The 22,709-nt window shown below is 33.4% G+C and overlaps 1 protein-coding gene across 1 annotated transcript in view; it reads right to left on the bottom strand.

Annotated features, from left to right (window-relative positions):
- Positions 1-22,709, bottom strand: part of CTNNA3 (catenin alpha 3) — a 1,592,500-nt gene that overhangs the window by 1,100,398 nt on the left and 469,393 nt on the right. Inside the window, exon 8 of the mRNA XM_008695933.2 lies at positions 6,671-6,874. Within this exon, the coding sequence (XP_008694155.2) occupies positions 6,671-6,874 (204 nt within the window). The remainder of the gene's footprint in view (positions 1-6,670; positions 6,875-22,709) is intronic.

Here is a 22,709-nt window from a genome sequence, read left to right as displayed (position 1 = left end):
GAAAAGAGGGAGGGAAGAAGGAAGGGAGGAAGGAGGGTAAGAGAGAGAAGAGAAGAGAAGAGAAGAGAAGAGAAGAAGAGAAAATAAAGAGATCTGGAAGCTGCCTTTACATTTTTAGAATTTTAATTCTAACTTGTCTCTGGTATTCAAAAACTCATTGCATATAGATCATCCTAACTGCTTTATCTTATCATTGTGACAAAGAAGGCTGAAATCATTTCTAAAATGGATTTCAGAAAAGAGGTAGAGGACTTTTAATGAAGAAAAACCCCTTAACATCTCTTTGTTGGCCTTAGTGAATCTTTATAATTCCCCAGGAGAGGGAATACATTAAACCCATGACTTACAAATGAAATAGGTCTCTAAATAACAAAAGCCAGTCCATCTGATTATTTACTCACTCAACAAGTATATAATGAGAACCAACCATGCACGTTCACATAAAACACCAAAAGAAGAAATATTGGCCAAGTAAGAGGTCTGGAAATGCAACTGCTCCCTGCATACAGCCAGACCTGACTCATTTACTTTAGCCATTGCTCACTAAACTCTCTAATACCCCCTATAGTAAAGTACCAATCTGAGTGTTAACTTTACCAATAATCCTACATCACATGAAGATCCTGTCCATCAACACAACCAAACTTAAAAATATCAACATGATATCAACCCACCTATGGAGAAATATCCATGTCTACTGATTCTTAGAATTAAAATATGATGGCCACTCACCTCCAACTTTGTTTTTACCAATTACAGAAAGACCAACATTTAAAAACAAAAACCTGATTTCCCTCTGAAACCCTTCCTTCTTTAGAGAGCCTCCTTGCTCTGCCCCAGCCACATGAAAAATTCCTTATTTACACTGTACATCAGAGAAGATGGACTAGGTCTAACCAACCCTGGAGGTATAATAAAAACAGCAGAAATAACTTAGAAAAATCTACTTCTAAATTTAAAAAAAAACAAAAGTTAAACTTTATCTGATTCTGAATATTCTCTGGAGTATATTTTTTTAATTAGTAAAAATCTTGTTTTGGAATATATCTGGATGTGCCTCCAAATAAAGAGACTGTGATGAGAAAATTGTTTCTGAATATTCACACTGAATTTTAGAAAAGACCTATACTTTGCAAAATAGGACCTTTTATAACAGGCAGTCCATCATATAAATCTAGTAGATGCTTGGAACTCATTTCATTTAATGTCAGAGAAGCTGTTTCTCTTTTATATGGCATATACAATATGTAATAATTTCATTTCATTTTTTCATTCAAAAATACAATCTAGCTTTTTTCAGGTGCCAAGTATTGTGCCTGGGGCTTGAGATAAAATAGTAAATAAAATAGACATGTGATCTGCCTGCATAAAGCCTAAAGTAAGTAACGGATAATAACTACTACAATAGATTCAGAATGTAAGGAGTAATGATGATTCCACAGAAGAGACTAAGGAAGACTGGTATTAGTGTATGTCATGGGGCTCCCAGAAATCCTCACACCCTAATTGCCAGGACCTGTGAGCATATTACCTTACCCGGCAAAAGGAACTTTGCAGATGTAAATAAGGCTAAGAGCCATGAGATGGCATGACTATCCTGGGTAATCTGGGCGGGCCCTATCTAATCACTTGAGTCCTAGAAAGTAGAAAACATTTCCTGGCTGGGGTCAGTGAAAGAGATGAGGTGACAGAAACAGAGTCAGAGAAGTGTGACATTGCTGGCTGTGAAGATGGAGAGACTGTGAGCCAAGGTATGTGATGGCCTCTAGAAGCTGGAAAAAGCAAAGAAATAGATTTCTCCCTACAGACTCCAGAAAAGAATGCAGCACTGCTAACACTTCCTTTTTTATCCCAGTGAGACTTGTGTCAAACTTCTGACCTGTGGATGTAAAATAATTATTCTTATATATATGGAAAATATCTCCATATATATGTATATATGGAGAAAATACTGGGAAAAATATATATAATCATTAAAGTGTTAAGTGGTTGTCTGTTTTATCTGTTATGGATCCATCTGGTTTCATTTCCTACTAATTTCTTACTAATGTCACAAGGCATTGAACTTACTAAACACAGAGTTTCAGTCAAAAAAAAATGATCAAGACTTACTGATCTGTTTAAGAAAGTAAAGTCATCTAGACTCAAACTGGTCATGGGGAACGAAGCCTGAGAACACATAAACTACATTCATTTCCTACAGCTGAACTTCTCTGTTCTCAACAGGCTTACAAAATTTGAAGCCTTGAAGTCACATTCACATAAAACATCCACAGATTATGAGTGTTAATCTTGCTTTAAGTTTTCAGTTATCTTTATTATGTCTCGATAATCACCAAGCATTTACTCTATCAACAGCCCAATTACAAAAGCTCCTAACTAATCTGAAAAGCAAACCAGGCCCACCAGATGAGACACAGCATTCCTTAAACTGGAAGTTGAAGACTGAAGTACAATAGCTATCCTAAAATCTTTGAGCAAATTCTGAGAAAGGTTTGAGTTCTGCTAATACCAGGAAAGTACATTCCCTTTCATTATAGGTGATGAAAGGTATAAAGAAGCATCATTTGTGACATAAACCTGGAATAAAAATAAACCTAAGAATGTGTTCTGAAAATATACCCCACAGTTTTTCCAGATTGGTTCCTGCCATTTAATTCCAATATTCATTGTGTAGGTCAAGAACTGCGCTTTTATATGAAAAGAGCTATTACACTGCTTTTGCAGTGCTTTCTCATAACACTATAATTTGTATTTTTATTATTAATGAGTTGTACTTACAATGTAATGTTAATATAATGTACACATAAATGGATTTCTCATCATGTGGACTACCACTGCATAAATTTAGCTCCTCCTGCTCTGACCTCTACACAAACATTACGGCAGATCAACGGACATTACCCACACACAATAATTCTTTCATTCCCTGAAAAAAAAATGCCTTCCTCAATTAAGTATTTAATATCATATCCTAAGAGAAAGGAATATATATATACTAAGATTACCCAAAGAATAGCTTTCTCACCTCTGTTCTTCTTCCTTTTCTATATTTCTGTTCTTATCATTAATCCTCCCCATATTTTGCCCATGGTAAAATCATTTAATGGTAATTAAATGGTAATCATTTAATATAATAAATAAATACAAATTAATTGCTTTAGGCACACTGTCATTTTAATTTAAAAAACTGAGAAGAAGCAAGCACTAAATTCAATTTACCTGTATCCAAATAATAACTACTGAGCCCCTACTACCTGAAAGTCTGTGTTCTAAGGGCAAGGGAGATAATCCTCACTCTCTTAGAGCTCCTGTCTGGCAGAGATGGCAGGTGAGTAAACACAGGAGTTCCAACAGGGATGAGAGCTAAACATGGGGAAGTGCCATGACCGAGAGGTATTTCAGGGGTGCTTACTCTCCTTTGCCAGAAGAGGAGAACAGGAAACAAGGGGGAAGGAGGAAAGAAGAAAACAGCCTCTATCAAATATGAAGAGTGGTGTCATCTAATCAATTAAATAACTGAAAAACATTTAAATTCCTAATTGAGTCTACCCTTATAAAAAAATACAATTAAGATAATTATCTGGACATGATTTTAAAAAGCTACTTACCTCTGATCTTAATTATTTGCATATTATAAATGAAAAAGTTTCTTTCCACTTCTCTCTTCTAGCACAGAACTTACCTTGTTTTAAAACCAACATACCTAACAGAAGGATATTAGTAACATAAGTAAGTTTTGTGTACTTGACAAATGGGCTTTGAAACTGATTATCAGAGTAAATCCTTGTTAAGAAAAAGAGCAGTAAAACATAGAAAAATACATATGTATTTTCAGTGCTTCACTTAGCATATTTTATACCTGGAGTAGCTATTTAAACACCTCTCTTCTCTGAATGACAAAATTACTTTTCGGTAATAATCATTATTTTCCTATTTTTGTTCTTTAACTTTAAAGCAATTGACAAATCTTAAAGGGAAAACAAATTTCAAAGTTAGTACTCAAATTCAATAAAATATTTCACAAATGAAAAAAAAAAGAGTTCACATATGAACTTCACATGCATAAAATTTGCATTTATTTAACACAAACATTACCCATGGAAATTCATACTGTTTCATTGTCATAATCTTTAAATTTAAATAAAAATTCCCCATTAACTCATAAAATAACAGAATTGAAGTGACTCTATTTCTAGTTCTTTCTCTTTACAATCATTGTGTCATGATTGTTTATTTTGAATCTGCTGTTTAAATGCATAAGGAATATAATGATTATTAAAGTATTACCACAAAATATGCAATTTGAATCATACATACATATTATTAAACATCAATTATAACCACAGTAATTGTTTAGAACTTAGAAAAACAAAAGAATTTTGAGTAAAACATTGTATCACTTAACATTTAGAACTGCTAGAGCATAGTGATAGTAAAAAGCAGGCCAACATTCAGTTGGTTTTATTATTGTTTATAAATATCTAGATATAATGTACCTTCTTAATCATTGCACCCAGGGCAAAGTGCTCCCATCACTTCACCTTTGGTATGAACAGTCTTTAACTCAAATAGTTTTTGGCCCAAAGTTGAAGAAAGCCATAAAATCACTTATGTGATATGTATTTACAATGGACAGGACCACCTTTGGGGCATGTGACTGCACATCGGGCTCCATACTTAGAAAGAAACCCCATTATTGGCCTTTAATGCCCTGCTATCACAGTCTTGAAATTTTTAACAATTTTATCTTTGAGTTTGGGTATATTAGTGAATTCTGATGGACCGATGTAGCACATGTCCTAGACTCACATTTAGTTCTACCTTCCGGGAACATGTCCTTAGCCACCTGCTCTCCCACCCAACAACTGCTGCCACCCTCCACTTCCAGTGGTGGCCTTGGCACAAGGCAAAATGGGTCAGAGTCATGGGAAAGGGCCACAGATACCTGTGAGGCTCGGCATGTTCCCACAACTATCCCTATGTACTAGAGAACCTAACATTAAATAGCAAATAAAAATCACCTTTCTCAGGTCAAGCAAGAAAGTGAAAAAGGAAAAAGAGCTTTTTCCCCTGCTTTTGAACAAAAATACTTGCACTTTCATTTTGCATCAAGCTCCACAATTACATAGCCAACCCTGACTATGTGGGTGATTGTGCATGTGTATCTGTTTGCTTCTGCATTTGAAGGAATAAAACAGCTTTATCTATACCTGATAAAGTGAGTTTATCTATAATTTTATAATTTATAGATAAAATAAATGTATATGTAATTGTATTTTATCTATAAATATGAGAATAATAATCTCAATAGTTTACAGATCATGGGAGAAGAAAATCCAATACAACATTATCTTCTGAGTTTCTTATAATTGATGAATTCCCTTAAAAAATCTTTTACTAAGAATATATTATATGCTCTCTGTGTTTATGCTTGCCTTATATAATTTTCTACTTCTTATGCTTTGTCATAATTCTCCACAAAAAACTTAAAAAATACTGGAAATAAAAAAAAGAATATATCATATGCTAAAAATGGAGATGTTCTAGCTTCAGAAGCAGGACATGATGTTACTAACATGTTCTTATTAACAAAATCTGCTTTACAACTTTGATTTCTTGACAGGCAAGAGATTTTTGGTCAGGAGCCAAAGTCATCAAATATTAAGAGTATGGAGATACATCAAATGTGCAGAAGGAGCCTTAAAACTCATTAACTAATTTTAGCACATTTCAATTATTCACATAAATTACTTATACTGAATTATCCTAAATCTTCAACTTCATACCCAAAAAGTCATATGCTTTGTAACTAATAATTTTCAAAATGTACCTTCATAATTCTTTAATTATTCAATTTGTAAGAGAGATGAACAAAATATTTTATAAATATATATTATCATATATTAATTATATATATTATAAATCCTTCATTTTGTTTAGCTCTATTATTTAAGGAGGCTCATGATCAATATATGCTTGAAAATGTCTTCAAGGCTTTCTTCTTCATTTTGAAAACGGCAATAAGATTTGAATGAAGGAACTGGCATAGATACTCCATAGATGGATGTAAATATGTACATATGAAATGAATATATCATATATGAAGATACATGAAATGAAACCAAAAGCACCTCAAAACAAATATTTTTGTATCTGTCTAAATTTAGACAGGATTTCTAACATTCCTAAGAGATAGCTAAAACTGCAAAAAACTTATGACATTATGTTATGTGTGAAAACGTTAGGAGCTAAAGTTACAAACCAGATGAGTTCCCTTCAAAAATGACCCCTTATCCCTTCAACATTGACTTTATCTAATGCTGTCTGAATTCTCATTTTGTTATTCACCAACGTAATCCTGAACAACCTGCCTTTTTCTTCATCTTCTTTTATCCTTTAAATTGATGTTCAACTCCAGTTTCTTTTCTTCAATCTTGACTCCCTTCTTCAACTAGTATTTAGATACTGCCTCAAACAAAACAATTACATATTGTTGGATCCCATCTCTAGAAATTCCTATATCAATGCTGTACTCTGTGAGCAGAACCCACTCAGAAAGCCAATCTATGCAAAATCATGTACTCATTCGTAATTTATCACATTTGTACACAGAAAGAACCTCAGCATATACCTGGTGCATAGGGTTGGTGGAAAACAAGTTACCTACATTGTTCATGTACTCTGAAAGCAGGTCCTGGAGAGCCTGGCGAATGGCATTGCATTCTGCAATAATCCGTTCCCGATGGAAATCTCTAGTGCATGAAGAGTCAGCCAATAGTGCAGCCCCACTGATAATGGCTTCAAGACGTTTCTCTAGTGATGGTCTAATTTCTTCCTCGGTCACTGTGAGTGGATCCAAGACAATTAAATTCTAAAGGAAGAATATATTTCAATAATTAGAACTCCATTACATTCTGCTTTTAAGAAAAATAAATATTATTTCATTTTCACATTTAGAATTTGGATGTGATAATAAAGAGAATTTCATTTCCATGCATTACTCTATGTAATAATTATTACTCAAATGAGAGATAAAAATTGTGCAATTATGAGCATCAAGTCTAGTGTCAAACAAACCAGTATTCAAGTCTTGCCTTTCCCACTCACAGAAAGTGTGAGCTCAATCAAGTGTCTTATATACTCTGAACCTCACCATCCTGAACTGTAAAATTGGAATATTAAATGTTGCTTGTCTCATAAAACTGCTGTAAGAATTATGTGAATGCTTAATATAGTGCATGGCACATATCAACTATTATTTTCAATAGTTCTTTTAATATAGAACTTCATTGTTTACATAATATTTTCACATATATCATCTCATCCTGACAACACTAAAAAGAGTTGGGCAGTAATAATATTGTTAACTACACATTTCAACTGGTGATAAGTCAAGCTGAGGCTCTCTTACCCAAGGTCACTTAGCAAATAAACAGTGATTTCAGACAAGTATCCAGGTTGTATAATATGTAATTCAATATTATTTTCATTATGCCTCACTGTAAATCATACACTCTAATTAACCTCAACACTAACATATTGAAGAGAATTCTGAATTTAATTATTTATTTAAAAAGTAAAACCCTATCTTCCATTTGATCTATTATAATTTCCAGCTATTTCCCACTATTGGAACCTGACATGGTATTTTTAATGTTTCCATTAGATACAAGCCTTCAGGCACTAGAAGTCAAGACAGTCTGTAGTCTATGAAGAAAAGATGGAGAGTGTGTGGCTCTAAGGGTTCTTTTATTAAAATATATCAACCTTTCCAAGATTTAAGCATAATGTGGTAATTGGAGAAAGAATTACTATCAAATAAAAGCTCTCTGAGAACCTTTAGCATAAAATGAAATCATATAATGATTTTCAAAATGTGTGCATATGTGAGCATACACATACAAACACAAACACACAAACATACACAATGACCAGAATGTCTAAACTTACATATATGTAAACACACATACACAGAGGTGTACATATATTGTGCGTATGTGTGTATCTTACATTGATCATTGTACTATTACATTATGATAAATCTTTGGGATAAAAAGTAGGATAAAATTTTTAAAACTATAATTCAATGCCAAGCTCAGAAGATAAAATCATTACAGAAAAAGAAAACATTTCAAAACAATTAGAAAAGCAGAAAAATTAGTACTGTGTAATGTAATTACATAAAATACAACTAGAAATAGATCTTTTATAAAATTGGTTAAATGTCTTAAAATTTTTCAGAAGAATTCTTCCTTTTATGATTCTGTTTCCTTCTTATTTTTCCCCTGTGTTACTGAGTCTCTCCATTTTTCTCTTTTAGATGGACAAAAAAATGAAAAAAATAGAAATGAAATTAATTTTACAATACCAAATTTAACATTTTCTTTATCCAGTGCATAATCTTCTTGATTAGACAATAACTCTACCATATGCTTGGCCATCTATCAAAGATTCATTTATATCTAAATCTACCTCCCTATTTTACCATGTCTTTCTTTGGCTCACTAATTTTGTACAAATATTCTATTCCAGTGTTTCATAACAATTATTAAATCAATTAAAACCTTTTGAAAATGTCCCTCCAATGTGATATTATCATTAAGAAGTGACACTGAGGGCAACAGAATTGCTTGCTCAAATACCATTAGAAGATGTGTAGGAACAGTCAGTATGTCTCCAGCTTAAAATATTAGGTAAAACTGATTATATTTCAAATATTTACCAATAAGTATTTCTAGAAGAAATGTAATTTTAGATGTTCTGGCTATGATTTCATGCCAGAAAACAGCCTTTCTTATAAGATTAAGCTCACTCTAGTTCCTGCCCTACAAGACCATTCCTCAAAATATCTTACCTTTGGATTTTTACCTGCTTAACTTTTAAAACCAGATTCTTTGATCTCATCTAAACTCAAACCATTGCCTGCATTCTAACATCTGATACTCCCATGCAGGACTCTTGATTCTGCCTAAAACTACTGTCTTCCTATTTACATTCTATAAATGTCTTCACTAACCTTGTCATCAAATCAGTAAAATAGTGAGGGATTTTTTTATATAACTTGAATGTTGTATAAAGTAGAATGAATATTTGAAACCCACTGAAGTAAAAAATTATCTCTCCTAAACATGAGTAAGAGGATGAAATAGGTTTCATACCTTACATCCCTACAGAAACTGATTTTAACAATGACCCATGAACTAGAATACTTTTATAAAAGCCTCAGTGTACAGCTGAATTGTTCTGGCATCCCGTGGAGCAAAAAACCAAAGAACAGAAGCACTGAAAAGGATTAAAAAAAAAAAAAAAAAAAAAAATACCTTCACTTTACCCACGTCAAGGTAGCGACTGCCTTCACCTACAGTTTCTCCCACTGGGAAAAGTAAGAGTAAAGTGAGCCCTCAGCTTCCCCAGCCTTGTGAAGAGGCTGTTGAAGAGGCCCATATCCATCTCTCCATACCCAGAACATTGAAAGAATTGGGAAAACTGAATAATCTGGGGATAGGTAAGAGCAGAGAAAAAAGACAAGAGCTCAGAGCAACCAATGCGTGAATTTCAACAAGTGGAAGATCCTACTAACTGGAGTGCTGATTCTAATAAGAACCGTGCACACAAACCCAGCAGGACCTCCACCTACAGATCCTACAACTAGCCAACATGTACCACCAGCATTCCGTGCAACCCCTCCCTCCTTGTATCCAACACCTCATGCTCACCTGCAGACAAGGCATGTGAGCTCCCACAGATTGCACACAAATATCAGCATCCAGCTGGATCTGGTGGATTAGGAAGAGGTGCATAACCTTGAACACTTCAGGGCCATGCCCTCAGGAAGATAAATAGGAGGATCTCAGCACCTGGCCTGGCTTTGCAGTATCAAGCTAAGGCACACAGTCTAAGACTTCTCCCCCAGGAGAATAAGAAGGAATAAAACAAGTTCATACATAGAAAGAGTCTGAGAGATCCCAGTATCTCTCAGTAAAGAAGATGTGAAGACAGCATGCAAGGTTTCAAGGAACATGAAGAATGAAAGAAATATGATATCACCAAAGGAACAAAATCAAGGTCCAGTAGCTGATCCTAAAGAAATGGTGATTTACTAATTGCCTGAAAAATAATTCAAAATAATCATCTTTAAAAGCTCACCAAGATAAGAAAGAACACAAATAGACAATTCAATAAAATTGGGAAAACAATACATGAACAAAATGGTAAGTTTAACAAAGAGAGAGAAATCATAAAAAATAACCTAACAGAAATCCTGGAGCTGAAGAATATAATGACTGAACTGTAAATCCACTTAAGAGGTCAAGAACAGAGTAGAGCATGCAAAAGAAAGGATCAATGAACTCAAGGACAAATCCTTTGAAATTACCCAGTCAGAGGAACAACAACAACAACAAAAGCTATTAAAAAGAGTGAAGAAAGCTCACAGGTCTTTGGAACACCACCCAAAAAATCAATATACACATTATGGGAATCCCAGAAGGAAAAGAAAAAGAGAAAGTTTCAGAAATCTAATTTAAAGATACAATGACCAAAAAATTTCACAAACTGGGGAGGGAAATAAACACCCAGATCCATGAAGCCCAAAGAATCCCAAACAGATTATAAAAAGATCTTCATTGAGATACATTAAATCAAATTGTCAAAAGTCAAAGACAAAAGAGAATTTTGAAAGCAGCAAGAGAAAAGCATCTTATCTAATATAAGGGAGCCCACATAAAACTATCATCACATTTCTCAGTAGAAATCTTGATGGCCAGGAGAAAGTGAAATGATATATTCAAAAGACTGAAAGAAAAAGGTGGCAACCAATAATACCATAACTGCCAAAGATGTTCTTCAGAAGAAGAGATAAAGACATTCCCAGAAAAACAAAAGCTGAGGTTCATCACCACAAGGCCCACATTACAAGAGGTGTTAAAGAGAGTTCAAATTGAAACAAAGGATGCTAATTAGCAACATGAAAACATATGAAAGTGTAAAACTCACTGGCAAAGATATAAATTCAGAATACTCTAACACTGTAATGATGGGGTATAAATCACTTATAACTGTAGTATAACAGTTAAAAAATATTTAAAATAACTAAAGGTACAAAAATTTGCTAATGAACACAACATAAAAGATGTAGATTATAACAGGAATAACAAAAAATGTGGGGAGGGATAAAAATACATGGTTTTGGGGGAGCCTGGGTGGCTCAGTCAGTTAAGCATGCAACTCTTAACTTCGGCTCAGGTCATGATCTCAGGATCGTGATATGGAGCCCCCATCAGGCTCCTTGCTTCGCAGACTCAGAGAGTCTGCTTGAGATTCTCTCTCTCCCTCTGCCTCTGTCCCTCCCCCCCCATGCTCACTCTCTCTCTCTCTCAAATAAATATATCTTTTTTTTTAAAGTATATGGCTTTTGTTCGCAAAGTTAAGTTGTTAGCAGTTTAAAATAAACTGTTATTACTATAAAATGTGTTATTTGAGCTTCATGGTAACCATAAAAAGTAATCCTGGGGCACCTGGGTGTCTCAGTAAGTTAGGTGTCCGACTTTTGATTTCGGCTCAGGTCATGATCTTAGGGTCATGGGATCAAGGCCTGTGTCAGACTTCAGGCTCAGCAGTGAGTCTGCTTGAGGATTCTCTCCCTCATCCTCTGCCCCTCCCCCTGCTCATGCCCTCTCTCTCTCTTTCTCTCTCTCTCAAATAAATAAATAATTCTTTAAAAAAAAATCCTATAGTGGATACACAAAAGATAAAAATAGAGGAATCAAAGGATACTACTACAAAAAATAAATCATCAAATTGCAAAGGAAGATAAGAAGACAGGAAAAAAGAAACAAAGGAATGCAAAATAGAAAAAAAAATGGCAATGCTAAGTCCTTACCTATTAATGATTACTTTAAATGTAAGTGAATTTAATTCTCCAATCAAAAGACATCTAGTGGCTAAATAGATATTTTTAAAAAACCCTACATGCTGCCTAAAAGAGAATTATGTTAGCATTAAGGTCACAATAGGTTGAAAGTGAAATGCTATAAAAAGATATTCCATGAAAATGGTAATCAAGAGAAAGCAGAGATGGCTATAATTACATCAGACAAAATAGTTTTTACATCAAAAACTGTCATGATACAAAGAAGAATATATAATGATAAAGGGATCAAGTAATTAAGAGGATATAACAATTATAAATATATATGCATCCAACATCAGAGCATTTGAATATATAAAACAATTATTAACAGATCTGAAGGGAGAAATAGACAACAATAAAATAATAGTACAGGACTTCAATATCCCGCTTTTAGCAATGGAAAGATCAACCAGACAGAAAATCAATAAGAGAATACTGGACTTAAACGACATGGTAGGTCAGATGAACCTAATAGACATACAAAACATGCCAGCCAATAGCATCAGAACATACATTCTTTTCAAGTGCACATGGAACATTCTCTAGAATAGATCATATATCAACCCATAAAACTCGTCTTAATAAATTTAACACTTAAATTTAAATGTATCTTTTCAACCCACATGATATGTGATATGAAACTAGATATCAATAATAGGAGGAAATTTGAAAATTCACAAATATATTGAAATTAACACATTCCTGCACAACCAATGGGTTAAGGAAATTAAAGAGAAATCAAAAAATATCTTAAAACCAATGAAAATGGACATAACATACCAAAATTTATGAGATGCTGCAAAAGCAGTTTTAAGAGGAAAGCTAATAGTGATAAATGCCTACATTAATTTAAAAAAAAAAAGAAGAAGATCTCAAACAACTTGACTTTATATCTCAAGGAACTGGAAGAATAAACTAAGCCCAAAGTTAGCACAGAGAAAAAAAAAAATAAAGATGAGAGCAAAAATGAATGAATGAATGAAAGAGAAATAAAAGAACAGAGAAAAGAAAGGAAAGGAAAGAAAAAAGAAAATCAACAAAACAAAGATTGGTTTCATAAAAAGATAAACCAAATTGACAAACTTTTAGCTGGATCAACTTTTTAAAAGTCACAAATAATTATTTTAAAAACTGGAGACATTACAATTGATACCACAGAAATTACAAAGGATCATAAGAGATTCCTATAAACAATTATATGGCAGAAAATTGGATAACCTAGAAGAAATGAGTAAATGACTAGAAACATACAGGCAACCAAGAATAAATGAAGAATAGAAACTCTGAATAGATCAAGACTAATAAATAATTAAAAATTACCCAACAAAGAAAAGAACAAGACCAGATGTTTTTCTAGTGAATTCTACCAAATATTTAAGGAAAAAAATAATACCAATCCTCCTCAATTTTTCCAAAAATTTGAAGAGAAGGAAACACTCCCAAACTCATTTTGAAGCCAGCATTACCCTGATATCAAAGCCAGACAAGAATACTACAAGGAAAGAAAATAGACGCCAATATCCCCTGAAGAATAGAGATGCAGAAATCCTCAACAAAATCCTATCAAACTGAATCAAGAGCATATTTAAAAGATGATACACCATGACCAAGTGGGATTTATCCTGGATGCAAGGATGGTACAACATATATAAATCAATGTGTGATATACCACATTATCAAATGAAAGATTAAAAATCACATGATCATCTAAATAAACACAGAAAAAGCATTTGACACAATTCGACAGTCTTTATGATAAAAACCGTCAACAAATAGGTATAGAAGGATTGTACATCATCACAATAAAGACCATATATGACCAGCCCACCGTTATCAGATTAAATAATGAAAAGCTGAAAGCTTTTCCTCTAAGACAGGAAACAAGACAAGCATGACCACACTTTCCACTTTTATCCAGCATAGTACTGGAAGTCTTAGCTACAGTAATTGGACAAGAAAAAAAAGAGGCATCCAAATTGGAAGGAAGAAGTAAAATTGTTTCTGTTCAAAGATGACAATGACATGAACCTTATATAAAACAACTCTAGGGGTGCCTGAGTGGCTCAGTCAGTTAAGTGGCTGCCTTTGGCTCAGGTCATGAACCCAGACATTGGGCTCCCCACTTGTTAAGGAGCCTATTTCTCCCTCTGCCTGCTGTCCCCCCAATTGTTCTCTCTTTCTCTCTCTCTGTCAAATAAATAAAATCTTTAAAAAAAAAATTCTAAAGATACCACCAAGAACTGTTAAAACTAAAAGCAAATTCACTAAAGTTACAGGATAAAAATCAATATACAGAAATCAGTTGCACTTTTATATACTAAAAATGAGCTATTAAAAAAATTACAGAAACAATCTCATTTGAAAAAGCACCCAAAAGAACAAAATACTTGAGAATAATTTAGCAAAGGAGATGATAGATCTGTATACTGATATTATAAAGCATTAACAAAGAAATTAAAGAATAAAATAATAAATTAGCAAATAAATGGAAGGATACCTTATTTTCACAGACTGAAGATTAATATTGCTAAAATGTCCAGATACAACCCATATGATCTACCAAGTCAATGCAATTCATATCAAAATTCCAAAGGCATTTTTCACAGAAATAGAAAAAACAATTCCACAATTCATATAGAACCACTAGTCAAAAGTCTTGAGCAAGAAGGACAAAACTGGAAGCATCACACTTCCTAATTTCAAACGGTATAACAAAGCTTTAGTAATCAAAACAATATGGTACTGGCATAAAAGTAGCCACATAGGTATCGAACAGAAATAGAGAGCCCAGAAATAAACCCAGGCATATACAGTCAACTAATATTCAAGAAGGATGCCAAGAACACAACATGTGGAAAATAAAGTCTCTTCAATAAACGGTGCTGGGACAACTGGATAATTGCATGCAAAAGGATGAAATTGAACCCTTATGCTACACCATAAGCAAAAATCAACTTAAGATGAATTAATGACTTAAATGTAAAACTCGAAAGTGTAAAACTCCTAGAAGCAAATATAGGGGGAAGTTCCTTCATGTGGCTCTTGGTAATGCTTCTTTGGATATGAGTGGCAATGAAAACAAAAACAGACAAGTGGGATTACATCAAACTAAATAATTTTTGTACACCAAAAGAAACAATCAACAAAATGAAAAGCAACCTACAGGATGGGAGAAAATATTTGCATTGTATATGTGATCATGGGTTGATATCCAAATTATATAAAGAACTCCTGCAACTCAATAGCAAAAACAAAATCAAACTAAACACATCAATTTAAAAAATGGACAAAGGACTGAACAGATATTTCTCAAAAGAAGACATACAAATGGACATTAGGTAAATGTGAAAGTGCTCAACAGCATTAATCATTAGGGAAATATAAATCAAAACCACAAAGAGCTATCACTTCGCACCTTTTAGAATGGCCATTATTAAAATAAAAATACATAAAATTACACATATATGGCAAACATTGGTGAGGATGTGGAGAAAAGGGAATACTTGCGTATTGTTGGTGGGGATGTAAATTTGTACAGCCATAACGGAACACAGCATAGAATTCCCTCAGAAAATGAAAAATAGAATTACCATATGATCTAGCAACCCCACTCTGTGTATTTATCTACAGGAATTGAAATTAGGACCTCAGATACCTGCAATCCCATGTTCATTGCAGCATTATTTGTAATAGTCAAGATTATGGACCTACAAGTCCATCAGTAGATAACTGAAATGTGGAATATATGTACAATAAAATATCTTTCAGCTTAAAAAAGAAAAAATCCTGCTATTTGTAACAACACGGACCTGGAGGACAATATGCTAAATGAAATGAGCCAGACACAGAAAAACAAACATTTTATTATCTCACTTATACTTGGAATCTAAAATAGTCAAACTCATAGAAGCAAAGAGTAAAATAGTGGTTTTCAGAGACTGGTGGGGGGGAAAGGAGGGGGTGATGGTCAAAGGGTACAAATATTCAGTTATGCAAGAAAATTCTGCAGATCTACTATATAGCATAGTACCTGTGGTTAACAAAACTACATTGTATACTTAAATTTTGCCAAGAGGATAGATCTTACGTTAGGTGTTCTCAGCACAAAATAATAAGGTTGATGATGATGATGATGAAAAAGAAGAAGGTGGGAGGAAACTGGGTGGTGATGAATATGGTTATAGTCTTGATAGTGGTCATTGTTTCCCAAGTGTACACTTATCACCAAAATCATCTAGCTGTATATATTAAATATGTTCAACTTTTTACATATCAATCATGGTTTATTTAAAAAAAGCTCGTCTTTTAATTCAAAAAAAGAATTATGTCCTGAAAAGTATAGCAGTGTGTTGAAATATTCTTGCAGTATGTTTTTATGACATTAATTCTATGAAAGACAAACAAAAGCTCACTCTACTGAACATAGAAAATATTTTCCCTTTCTTCTAGGATTTGCTCAATATATACTTACCTCTCTCACGCTCTGCCAACAGAAAAAAAATATATATATATATATTTTTTTTTTTCAAAAAAGAGCCTTAACCTTATTGTCTTCTAGCAGATTGCTTCTATTTAGGAGGTGGTATGGCTTAGAGATTATGAGACCAGGTAAAACTCATGGGAGCAGTTAGTCTGGGTTTGAATCCTGGCTCATTAGCTATGAGTAAATTTATCCATGTTATTATCAGCCTTCATATTCTCATTTCTTTCATCATATCTGGTAAGTTCTTTGGTTGGGGAATTTGATTCCTCATTTTTCTTCAAACTACTCAGAATTGAAGACTCTAATTTGTACAAGATCACTCAACTAGTAAGTAGCAAAAGCAAGATTCTGTCCAGTCTATTTCCAATTCCATGCTATAACTACTACGTAATTGTGATGTCATTGTTTCATTTAATCATCACCAACCTCCTCGTGCGGTATTATTAATTTATAAATTTTAAAACTGAAGGTAAGCAAGATTATGTAACTTATCTAACTATGCTCTTAGAAGATTTAGGATACTACTCTAACTTTATAAAACTTCCAATCCACGTGTTTCCTACTACACAAGGAAAGCTGAGATTCGACGACCCCTCACTTCTGAGATGCAACTCCCCTCACTTCTCTCTCAATACAATTTTTCATCCATTTCTTTTCTTCTCATCTGTCTTCAGGATAATCATTCTCCTTCTCTCTCTCTCCCTCTCTCCCCCATTCTCTTCCTCTCCGCCTCTCTACCTCCTTTCAAGACCAACTTCTTTTTGTGCTCTGATCTCAAGCTTCAAGTTATCTTCAGTTATGCCTTCCTCACATTTTCAGTCCCTCCTCTGAGCCTACTATGACATTAGGTACTGTGCTAGGGATTAGTCATGAAATAGAAAGCATCCCTGCCCTCCTCAAAGGGCTCATGGCCTAGAGGAACTGACAAATATTAACTAAATAATTACATAAACATATAACTACAATGTGGATGTGTGGTAGAAATAAAAAGAATTGAAAGTTAAGTTAAGAATAGGTTGATCAGGCATAACACTGGGCAACTGGATGCAGATCAAGACAGCTAAAGGCAATGCAGCCAAGTAAGCTCCAGTGAATTTACAGGATTCTCAGGAAGGGCTTTGGATTTCCACAGAACATGAAATTGAAAGTTTAGAGGTAACCATATCCAGATCTTATCTTACTGGGTCTTGAGTAGGCATCAGAGTTATAATTATATGGAAATTAGAGCAAGAGGTAGAAGACTGCAAAATATGAAAACAAGCCAAAGGGAAGAGATGGACTTTACCCCTAAAATAATAAGCTAAAGCACCCAGTCTGAAATAGAATAAGACACAGAAAACTGCCTGAAAGGCAGAGAAGAGGTCCATGCATCAGAAAGAGAACATATATTGTCTGTAGAATAGGAGTATAGAAAAATCAGAACCTCCAAAAGAATGATCAAAATTAAATTGCAAAATCTTTGGCACACTCATATGTATTTTAAAAATTTATAAAAGAGGTATATGACCCATAGGTGAGAGTGTGATAACCAGCCCAAATAATGATACAGGGAATGACTTAAAATGCATAAATCTTTCAAGGGAGTAGCTGTAGTTTAAATCAACATCACTGATCATTTTTCTTTTTCTTTGCAGCCTAAAGCCTATCCTTCAGGAAAGAACATATAATGTAAGGTTATTTTAGTCAATATGAGTTATGGTGAAAGGAAACTCTGTGGCCTTGAGAAACACAGAAATAACTCCTAACTTTTGAGAAGATTGAGATCATGGCTCTGTATGTATGTGGAAGTGAACGATGTGAGGTGAACCCATATAAAATAAGTTGGAAAGATTGCCAGAATATATTGTAGAATAAAAAACAAAAGTTGTAGCATGATATGTATAGTGACATTATATATATTAAAAAAACAAGCACACAATAATTATTTAGATTTCCCCTGAAAACACATAAATATATTAAAGGTTAGGAAAAGGTCTAAAGGAAATACACCAATGCCATACAACTTGTTATCTCTGAAAAGAATCCAGACTGGGGTGTGGCCAATGTTTTAACTTTTTGATAATAGCCTAACTGTGTATTACTTATACAACTGCATGCTAATCAAAAATTCAAATTCTTAATTTTTGTTTAAAAATGACAACAATTAATCAAGCATTTATTATTTTATTAGATTCTAAATATCAACCAAATAATTATTTTGGAATTGTACTAGAAAAAAATAATCCTTCTTTTCTTTACCAAAATTAAATGTGATATTAAGTTTTCATATTAATTAGTTTGAAGGATTTCAACTAAAGCTGTGTTGGGTTTCATATTGTAAATATATTTGGTTAATATATGTCTTTTCAAAAATAAAGACATATGACCTTAAAGTACACCAGGGCTATCTTTTGTATTTTTTAAATTTTTATTTAAATTTCAGTTAGTTAATATACAGTATAATATTAGTTTCAGGTGTACAATGTAGCAATTCATCGCTTACATACAACACCCAGTGCTCACCACAAGTGCACTCCTTAATACCCATCACCTACTTAACCCATCCTCCAGCCCACCTTTTCCCTGGTAACCATCAGTTTGTTCTCTACAGGGCACTCTTTTTTAAGTGGAGCTTTGGAGTAAAAACAAAACCAAACAAACAAACAAAAAAAAACAAACAGTAAAAAACAAGTGTTAAACTTGGTCCTCCACTCACATTAAGAAAGTGGTTTAAACTGCCTAAGCTTTATTTTATTCCTTTTAGAGTGGGGGAAATAAAACCTACACCCATCATACTGGTTTGGAATTAATGTAGCTTTATAACATATTTTAATAATTGGTGGGACAGATCCCACATCATAGTTTCCTTGCTAATATGACTTTTACCTTTATATGTACTACAATCTATTCCTGATGAACAGAAGGAAGCTATACTTCCTAAAACAGAATACTCTATATACTACACAGACATGTATCAGATAGTTATTCTTTACACAAATATTTATTAATCATCGAACATACTTCAGATTCTGAGCTAGGCTTTGGCCATGCCTTACCAGGAATATAGGAAGTTATAAAAAAAAAAATCTTAAACAAGCTAAAGCATAAAATCAATAAGGTTGGGAAAAGTTTTCTGTATTTTAATAAACATGATGTAATAAACCCTATTCATCATTCACACACACTGTATTCTATGATGAGATTGATCCGATTTACATTCAAAACACTAAAAATCTTACACCTATTCTCCAAAGTGAAATTGCCTATCAAAAGAGATGTAGCTATGATTATAATCAAGTAGCAACATTATTCACAAAACCACATGAAAGTGTTTCAAGTTGGGAGCAGCAGAAATAATAACCGCATAGCAGAAATAATGTTCCTCAAGCAACTACATTATCAATCTTCAGAGTGAGTGATAAAAATGGAACAAAATTTCTCCTTATGATTACCAACAGAAAATGTTACTGAGAGAACTCACAGGCTCTCCTCTGTCTAGAATATCCATTATGTTTGTGCATTTCCACTTAAGTAAACTAAAGAATGGAAGCTTTAGATGTAAAAAATGTAAAAGAAGGCAAAATGTGAGGAATAAACTATAAATTATAAATAAACTATAAATATATAAATAAACTATAAATCAACAACACAATATGTTGATTGTGATCAACAATATTATTTATACTATTTTGGTAAATTAGTGTAAGTTACACACACAAAGTTAACGACATATTCAGCTATATTAAATTAAAATGTACATAATTAACATTCTGTTATATATTAATATAAAAGAAAATATTTTAGAAAGACATTCAGCATACTTATAAATTAAATTACATATATACAGACTCCGTTAAAATTTTTCCTCTAAATGATGAATGCAGACCATTTAAATAGCCCAGTGAATACTATGATAGTGTTTTTACCAGAACACCAATAAAAATTTCAGTCGTCTAATTTATTTCACCTGAGGTAGTAACCTCTTCTTCTAGACATATTTATGTCAGAGTTCAAGAATTCAGTCTATGCACAGCACCATATCATGAATTGTTTGCTTCAGTTTTTATCTGGTTATATCAAAAATAAAATAAACTTTCAATAATTCTTCTATTTTCAAGACCTCTTTTTAAAAGAACTGTCAAATTCCAAGAAGTTGTTGATTTTGTTGTAATATTGAATACAAGACTGCATGAATCTTAGTCTAGTCTTACCAGAATATTGCTGACTGAGGCAATATATTTTAATGAAGGAGCAAGTTATGTCTTTGCTCTTGAAATCTACTTGGAAACATGTGTTTACGTGTTGGTCATCTCTAGGGCCTGTTTTTAAACCATGTGTAAAAAAATTCTGCAAATATATCAGTAATGATGATTCATTTAGTCTGTTCACATGAACTTAGAGAAAATACAGATAGTTTTTATATGCATAACATTGTCACTAAAAATATACCATAGGTCCAATATTTTTAAGTCATGTTATTCTTAATTTTCTCAGTAGTTTCATTTGTGTTCTACTTTCTATGTTCATGTCTTTTACCAATTGCAACCTAACTGAATATAAACCTGCAAAATTCAAGCAAACATTTGGCTACTTCCTGCCATTTCCAAGGTTTATGCCAGTTGCTATGCCTGTGGAGTTCTCCCAGAAAGCAACTCACTGACAAAGGAGAGAAAAGGTACACAGGGGGCAACTGGAAAAAATAAGTAATCCCATTTGTGCTTTATTTCTATTTGATTCTACCTTCTACTTCTGTCTATAATTATGTCCTTTGGGAGAAATAGCATGTTAAGTATAAGCCCTGGATTCATGGGTGGATTGTGTATAGTAGAACATAGAAAAAAGAGTAGCCAATGCAGCACAGTCATACCTAATAACAGTAAAACTCTCAAAGTCACAGCTGCCCTAGAATCCCTTGAAAAACTGTGAGTGGAAACGTGACTGGTAGGTGATGACAATTTCTCAATAATAGCATCCTTCAGATGCTCTTGATATGGTCCCTAACTCCTTCCTCATGTTCTCTAGAATACAACTATTTAGAGATTTGAGGGGGGGTAATATTTTGAGTATTTTACAAAAACTAGAGATGCTCTTGGCATGAAAAAAGTTAAGAATTTGGTATTTTTCAGGAATTGAATATACAGTTAGATATAAATTAACTCAAATATTTCTAAGTAATTTTCTAGTTAACTGGGCTACAGAAAAAAAAATTGTTCAAGTCATTGTGTTTGAAAATCTGTATTTAGACTGTGTTAACCTATGCGTGTCACAAAATTATCTTTCTGGATTCTCCATAAAGACTATATTTTTGATAAGAAATTGGGATGAAACTGTATTGACTCCAAAGTATACTCCAGAGAGGTATCCAAAAGAACCTTCTGTGATGATGAAAATTTTCTCTCCCTACAATGCTCAATACAGTAGCCACTAGCTACATGTAGCCATTAAACACTTGAAATGTGGCTAATGCAACTAAGGAACCAAAATTAAACTTTTATTTAATTGCAAATGATTTAAATGCAAATTCAAGTAACTACATTTGACAAGTGACTACTACATTGGACAGTACAGCTCCAGAAATTGGTTTTCATTTTATTTTCCACAAAAGATTCTTTTTTTTTTTAATGATATCCTCTTAGCTGGGTTTCACTAGATAAAAGATAGTGATGCAGGTAGAAGAGATCAGGACCTCTGTACTACCACTTGTTGCTTAGAAAAACTCCCCTATAACAAAGAACCACCATTGGTACCTATATCTGTATCAAAAGTGATTGACTGATTGTGATTAAAGGCACTATTTTCCTCAACTGGCAAGTATCTTTGAAGAAAGCACTGGAGGAAGACAGCATTATAACCTATTACCAGTCATTAAGGCCTTATTTTATCAAGTCCTTTTCCCTTATGACTAGTTGGGAATAAGCTGGTTAAAGTAAGAGAAAGAGACATTTCCAGATAACATGAATCACAGTGTGGAAGGACAGGAAGCAAGGCTTGGGTGATACTGGGTATTGGTGGGAAAAGAAAGAACAGATACCCTGAGAAAAAGAATTCTGAAAGGCAAGATGGAGAGGACCGCCAAAGACAACATTCAACTATTCCACAGTGTAATCCATGTTGCTCCATTTTATATCCTTCTCTTTTTTTATTCAAAAAGAATAGTTCCAGTGCTGTTCATAATAGGGTGTACATGTGTCACTGGAAAGGTCAGTCTCTGGTTTAATGTCTTTTCCAAATTAAGAATACCTGTAAAAAAAAAAATCAACTGATTATGTACTTACTGCTGCTTAGATCTTTTTGCTTTACTAGTTACATAATGACATACTCAGAAGTTGGTCA

This window comes from Ursus maritimus, unplaced genomic scaffold, assembly GCF_017311325.1.
Source record: "Ursus maritimus isolate PB19 unplaced genomic scaffold, ASM1731132v1 scaffold_7, whole genome shotgun sequence".
Classification (NCBI taxonomy): domain Eukaryota; kingdom Metazoa; phylum Chordata; class Mammalia; order Carnivora; family Ursidae; genus Ursus; species Ursus maritimus.
This window is presented reverse-complemented; position numbering and strand designations above follow the sequence as displayed.